Genomic DNA, 7,152 nt, shown 5'->3' with positions numbered 1-7,152 from the left:
TCACATGCTGAAAGCAGATAAGTTAAAAGCAGCTTTACATGACAAATGTCCAGTAAATGTTGGAAGCAGCATATGGATATAATAGGTTGATAACGTCTCTCTGTAGCTTTGAATGCTATTAAGGGTCAGTAAAGTAACTTCTTCCCTTGCAAAACTCGGTTAAAGGTTTCTGTAGAAAAGAATTACTCATTCCTTCCCCATACTATGTTTTTTGTGCTATTAAATAAATACAGAACAAAGCCTTTTGTTAGGGACAGTCCAACACCATACGTGCAACAGACAGGCCCCAGATCAGAAACTACAGAAAGACAGATGAAAGACACAGGGAGACAAGCAGGGGACAATTGATCCAAAGCACCCCATCAAGCCCCCTGTTTAGTACCTCCAACATTTGCTATGTGTATTTACAATTATTAAATCTTTTGATGGATTATTCTCTTTATTAAGATACAGTGACCGTCTTGATCTCTTCTTTCCGTTTTTATCTTTTTCCAGACATGAGTATAGCTGCTTTTGCTTCTATGTAGATTCTGTTTGCTTGGGAATACAACATTCCAAACGTCCACTTTCTGTCTTTTAATCTTTGACAATGAGGTAAGTCTCTTGGAGACGGGACGGTTGAATCATGTTTTTGTTTTTTCTTAACATTTCCCAGTTCTGCTTATTGTTTTAGTGGTTGCACATTTTTATACAGGTGTGTTCACCTCTGCATGTCTGTGCATGTCTGTGCATGTGGAGGCCAGGGAATGACGTCAGGCCTCTAGTGCCTTCTACCTTACTTTTTAAAGACAGTCTCTCAGTGGACATGGACCTCACTTATCTGGCTAGACCAGCCGTCCAATCAGCCCCAGGGACTGTCCTGTTTCTGCCACTCTGACTTCCGGTGTTGAGGTTACAGATGCTTGCCATTATACCTGACGGTTTCTAAGGTGTACGCGCTGGCTCAGCAGCCTCTTTACACACCACGCTGTCTCCCCAACCCTCAGGCTGCATATTTTCTGGAGACTTAACGTTTATATTTAGAGCCATCACTGCAAGGTATGTACTGATTTCTTCCTTGTTCATCTTAAAGCTTGTGTGTCCACTGAGGTAAAACTATTTGCCCCTTTTGAAACTGCAATTTGTCTTCCTATTCTTATAGTGATATCTTTATTCTTCTCCACGCTCTCATGCTGCTGTGAATCTTTTTCTTCTCTGTGTAGTATTCTTTCCTTACTGTCTTCTTTCAGGATGGCTGAGTGGTGGTAGATTGTTTTAGCTCAAGCTGATCGTGGAGGGACTTCATTTCTCCTGATTTTAAAGGATCAATCTACTGGGCATAGTAATCTGGGTTGACAATTACTGACTTTTAAGATTTAAATATATCAGCCTGTGGTTCTTGTCCATTAGAATTTCTACAAAGAAATCTCTAGATGCCCTGATGCGTTTGCTTTTGTGCCTAACTTGGCTCTTTTGTCATGCGGCTCGTTTTTAGAACTGTGAGATGACATGGAAAGGTGCTTCTTTGGTCATGTCTAGCTACAAATTCTTCCTTTACTTGCATAGCCACATGTTTCTCACGACTTGGGGGATTTTCTATGGGACTTCCATGAAATAGAGTTTACTAGGTTACACTGTAACCTGGTTCCTTCTTTCAAGGGAAAATTTCAGAGGATTGGCCTCCTCAGCATGTCCTCAATCTTGGGTTTAATTTCTGGAATTTTTTGTTATGCTTGGTGTACAGCAGTGTTTCTCAGCCTCCCTAATGCTGTGACCTTTAATACAGTTCCTCATGTTGTGGAGACCCCCAGCCATAAAATTATTTTTTTTTCATCTACTTCATGAAGTCACTTCTTTTTTTTTCGTGCGTGTGTTATTTTGTTGTTTTTGTTTTGTTTTTCGAGACAGGGTTATGAAGTCACTTCTTAACCGCTTCTTTAAGCTTAGGGATAATTTCTAAATCTTTGCCATTGAATATTTTGTTCATTCAAAACATTTTGGTATTTTTAGTTTTAGCCACATTTGCTTTTTCACAATTGTTGGATTTCTATGGTTTCCCAACTCTTCTTATTTCAGAGTCATCTGGAGGAATCTTCTTATAGTATCTTATCCCAGACATGTCCTATGTTTTCAATGTTGTGGTGGTTGTAGTTTGTTAAATGTTTTAAGTTTTTGCCTGCCTGCCTGCCTGCCTTCGTTCCTTCCTTCCTTCCTTTCTTTACAGAGCCTTTCTATATAGCTTCGGGTGTCCTGGGATTCGCTATGTAGACCAGGCTGGCCTAGAATTCACAAAGATCCTCCTGCCTCTGCTGAGATCTGGGATTAATTTGTGCACCACCACGCCCAGGAAATAGTATATTTTTGTTGCTGTTTTCTAGGGCAAGAAACCTGACAAAAAGGAACATTACATAATGCTTAAACGGAAAGTTAACCCTGTTGCAGAAGGAGAAGCCATAGCTCCACCACCAAAGAAAAGATACAGGATGGACACGGTGTCAAATAAATCCCTTGAAGCTGCCACCGAGGCGAAGGGAGAAGGTAAATATATCATTGTTGAGTAGACAGATACGAGCATATTCACGAGTTGAAGAAAACACGTGGAATGATGAAAGTGATGGCAGTTGCTGCAGGGAGAGCAACAGGGCCAAAACCGCTCCTTGCAGCTATCATAGAACAAGATCTAAGAGGGGGCAGATGTGCTTCCCACCTGGCCGTACTTCATCACCTGTCCTCTCCTTTCCTCCATATTGGAATGCCGTATGGGCCCCTGCCTTCTGACTCATCCACACCACACACACTGTCGTGAACATCAACAGTCTGCGATGACACTGCCATTCTCCTCTCAGCAGCCTCTGATGCAGACAGCCAGCCCTTTATTAACGACCACTTTCGGGGGTTTCTTATTTTATTTTATGTGTGTAGGTGTTATTCCTGCTTGTGTCTCTATGCCCTACTTGTGTACCTGTTGCCCACCAAAGTGGGAAGAGGGCATGGGATCCCCTGGGATTGGAGTTGCAGATAGTTGTGAGAAGCCACATGAGTACTGGGACTCAAACGCGGGTCCTCTGGAAGTAGGGCCAGTATTCTTAAACCACCGAGTCACCTCCTCAGTCCCAACTTCCTGGGGTATCTAATCTCCATAATGTGTTTCTTATTGGTGAAGCCTTTTTTTCTGGTTTTCCTGCCCTTTATTATTTTTTTTTCTCCTGCTTATTCATGAAATATTTTCTAACTTAGGCCATTTGAGTCTAGTTCACACTGCCGTGACTAATTCCCACAGTGAAGATAGGTGATTTCTGTTTGGTCTCCATTACATCTGTACCCACTTCCTAACATCATCTCTCAACCCTGCAGCCAGGGTAAGGCTATCAGCGGGTCAATATAGCCGGCCGCCTTCGTGCTGAAACAAAAACCCTGTGCTCCCAAGCATGCAAGATACAACCTGACTCCTGTCCCGGGTCCATTAGGCTCTCCATAACCCGTTCTCACCATCACATATAGTCACCTTCATCCTCTGCGGCTATAATTTACCACACCATGCCTACATCCCCTCCCTCAGATCACATTGCACACTGGCACATCTCCGACAGCTACACAGACTACCTCTGTCTCCTCCTCTGTTTTACTTAGGGACCCCTCCCAATGGGAAGCACCAACCTGGCAGTCCTGGGAGCACCTCACATTTCTGTTGCCTTCTTCCCCAACGTGAGAGCAGCCCAGTGTGAGGTTCCTCTCTGATGTCTCCATGACACTGCAAATTCCATCAGAGCAGGGGGGGGGCATTACTGTCACAGATGACCCCTAGCACCTGGCAGAATCTGGGCACAACAGAACATGAGTGTGAGAGGGAGAGGAAAAAGATCTTGACACAAAAGTGAAAGATGCGTAGTCACCCAAGAATGCGAATTTCTTTGTGAAGGTGTGGCCCTACCATTTTGACATCTGTGACAGCTTTAGCTTTTTGACTTGTAAAGTATATCAATGTGACACTAACATGAGCGTGCCAGGGATGTATGTTGTTTCTTCATTGTCCTGTCCAGCTAGTGTGTGTGTGTGTGTGTGTGTGTGTGTGTTCATGGAGCCACAGGTATGATGTGGTGTTCTTCTATGCTGTACCCTGGGGTCACTTTGTCATGGTTGAGATTTTTCTCTGGTGTACTCTCCTCCTCTGCAATTATTTTCGGTCCTGAAGAGCGCAGAGATGCCTGTGTGGAGACATTGAGCTCACCTACTTCACAGCTCCATTTGCTACTTTGCTTTCCAGGTGCTACTGTCATCCAGAAAGCCCAGGTAGGGACAACGGAGGGTGAGTCCAAGTCACCTAAAGTCTACGCAAAAGAATGTGATCCAAAGCAGCCTAAGCCTGTGGCAGGAGAAGCCATTCTCCCTAGTCCACGAGGTTCTCTGCCTGACAACTCTCTTCAGCGCAAAGGTGATGATGGCACAGTTGCAGGGGGAAGTGTTAGCAGTGATAACTCTGCCAGCACTGCTAATGCACCAGCAACACCTCCATCGGAAGCTGGCCCCCACGCGGCCCCATTGAACCCAACTGTAACTAATTATGAAATTAAAAATGCCCTGATGACCGAAATCCGACGCTATGGACGCCGTAAGTACCCAAAGTAACAGAGACAAGGCAGGTGTCCCCAGTTGTATGATTAGAACACCCTGAAATTGCCTCAGGAGAGAGAGCCTTTGCCACAAGTGAGGTTTTCTATATAATTGACTAAAGTCACTCTTCACTGAAATAACTCGGCAGACTCCATCTTCCCTTCGTAATGTTGTTTGGCCATTGCTCATAAGGATTGTGCCCTTCCCTGTGAATAGGCATTTAGAACACATACCCACCATTTAGCGTTCTTGACCATAAAGTGCATTACACAGATTCACCAAGATCCCGTACTATTTTTCCATTTCTGAGAAATGCTCAAGTAGTCTTACATTCTCTCCAGAATATGCAAGGATTTTCAAGCTGCTTGAAGAGGTGCAGGGACCTCTGGAAGTCCGGAAACAGTTTGTCGAGTTCACCATCAAGGAAGCGGCAAGGTGGGTGCACAGGGGAACCGCACATCTTCCCTCAGTGGTTGGGTGAAGGGTGGAGAACAGAGCCTGCTTGCAGTAGTTTCTCAATCCCTGGCCCCACCTTTACAGTTGAGGCTGATGATGTAGACGTTTAGGTTGATGTCACTTGGGCTGGACACACCCTCCCAGGCCTCCTCAACCCTCCTTTGTGGCAGTAGTCTTGAGCTGGGCACTGATCCCCAGTAGACACCCTTCATATTGGCTAGAGCACCTGGTACCTGGGATGTAGACTATTCCCACAGATGGTGAGCCCTGCTTTGGGTCACACACCACTTCTTACTGCACAGGTTCTTTGGGTATCTTTTTTTACATGATGTTTATATTTATTTTCAGATTTAAAAGACGTCACTTAATACGTTATCTCGAGGACATACTGGAAAAATTAAAGTCGGAAAGCTCTCTCAAGAACAATGATCCAAACCCAAGTACATGATTCTGTTGTTACTGGTTGGTCAGCAAGATCCAACAAATATTTTAATGTGTTCCTGAATGTAGCAGGGGGATGCTGAAGCCTCCTCGCATGTATTAGCTAAGATAGTTACCTCTAAGAAAACCTTTTAAGCAACTTTGAATAAAGGATGAGCTTTCTCCCTATGCGTTTTGTTTGAAAACATAACTTCTTTCTGGTTTGTTGATTGTTTTCCTCCCCTCTGCTGGTTGATGTTATTGTCTTATCGGGTAAATATTATTATGACATGTCTGTACTCTGAAGCGGGTCACCAGTGTCATCTCTGGTATTTAGAACCAGTGTCATCTCTGGTATTTAGAACTGTGGTCTTTCCCAAGTATCACTTTCAAGTTTCTTGTTTGTTTGGTTTTGATTTTTGATTGTTGTTTTGTTGTTTGGTTTTCTGAGACAGGGCTTCACTGTGTAATTCTGGCTGTCCTGAACTCACTATGTAGAACTCACAAAGCTCTGCCTGCCTCGGCCTCCTGAGTACTGGGTTTAGCAGTGTGTACTGCTGTACCTGGTGTCCCACCCATCTCTTATTCCTGTTGTCTACAGATAACCCTTCAACAGGTCCTGATGCTTGACTTAGTGAACTATCTCAAAGCCTTTTTACTTAACTATCTGGGCTGGGCCATTCCATGCCCTGGGTGAGTTGAGGTTCTGGAAATGGCCTTCACCTCTAATGACAAAGCACAAGAGTACTAAGAGGGACTCCACTCCTTTCACACCATTCTCCTTAGCCCTTGAAGTGCATTCAAGTATCATGTGATAACCAAGTGTTATTCCAGAAATTACAGAATCCTCCCCCTGTGGTTGTTGATTGAGAAAGATGTGGTTTCCATAGTGATGAGCTGTTTACTTCCACTTCCATGTCAATGGATTAATTTTGGGATCTCCTTGCAAAGGTGATCTGGCAGTATCTAAAACTGTCAGGATAGGAAACATGAGTTCAGTGTTATATCCCTAGGAGTAGTAGGTAGAGTTGGATCCTCACATTAGTCCCTTCATCACCAAAGACGTAGATGAGGCTTTAATACAAACTGCTCCAAACACTCGGTAGCAAAAGAGAGACTTGCCACCTCCTAGGTCCTACCTATCCAATTCCATAGGCAGTGCTATGATCTAGAAACACAGGCAACTCTTCAAACATGGTCATTTTAGCTAGGAGTGTTGGCGCACACCTGTCATCCCAGAGTTTGGGAGGTAAAGGCAGGAGGGTCAGGTTTGGAAGTTTATCCTTGGCTACAATCCAAGTTTCAAGGCTAGCCCACACTAAATAGGACCCTATAAAAATATCATTTCCCCCCTGTTTTCGAACCAGTCAATTCCAGGTGTAGGAAACATGATGAGGCAGTGCATGTCAAGAGATGCACACTGGGTGCAATCTCCCAATTTAATGACATTTCTCTGTGGAGTGCCATAATGGTCAGGAAGTCATTTTCTAGGTCCCTGAGTGCTGACTTTCTCTTGCTAGTATGGCTAGGGAAGGAAGTCTGTGCCTTAAACAAATCTCTATGTAAGAAGAAGAACAAAGCTGCTCTACTCCTTTTTTTTGGTCAGTTTCCAAAATCATTGGCCTGCCACTTGGAAGCTAAGTCCTCACTCTGGGACACGGTATCTTACACAGTGTCACTGTCATT

General features: G+C 44.1%; 1 protein-coding gene across 1 annotated transcript; it reads left to right on the top strand.

Moving 5' to 3' along the window:
• The first annotated feature begins 2,337 nt into the window (after positions 1–2,337).
• On the top strand, positions 2,338–5,494 carry LOC127218111 (integrator complex subunit 6-like). The gene is made up of 4 exons (XM_051179117.1): positions 2,338–2,517; positions 4,244–4,588; positions 4,932–5,025; positions 5,395–5,494. The coding sequence occupies exons 1-4, from the start codon at positions 2,391–2,393 to the stop codon at positions 5,492–5,494; spliced, it is 666 nt and encodes a 221-aa protein (XP_051035074.1). The 5' UTR covers positions 2,338–2,390.
• Positions 5,495–7,152: the final 1,658 nt, after the last annotated feature.

This window comes from Phodopus roborovskii, unplaced genomic scaffold, assembly GCF_943737965.1.
Source record: "Phodopus roborovskii unplaced genomic scaffold, PHOROB, whole genome shotgun sequence".
NCBI lineage: Eukaryota > Metazoa > Chordata > Mammalia > Rodentia > Cricetidae > Phodopus > Phodopus roborovskii.
Note: the sequence above shows the minus strand (reverse complement) of the source record. Positions and strands in the feature narration are given on the sequence as shown.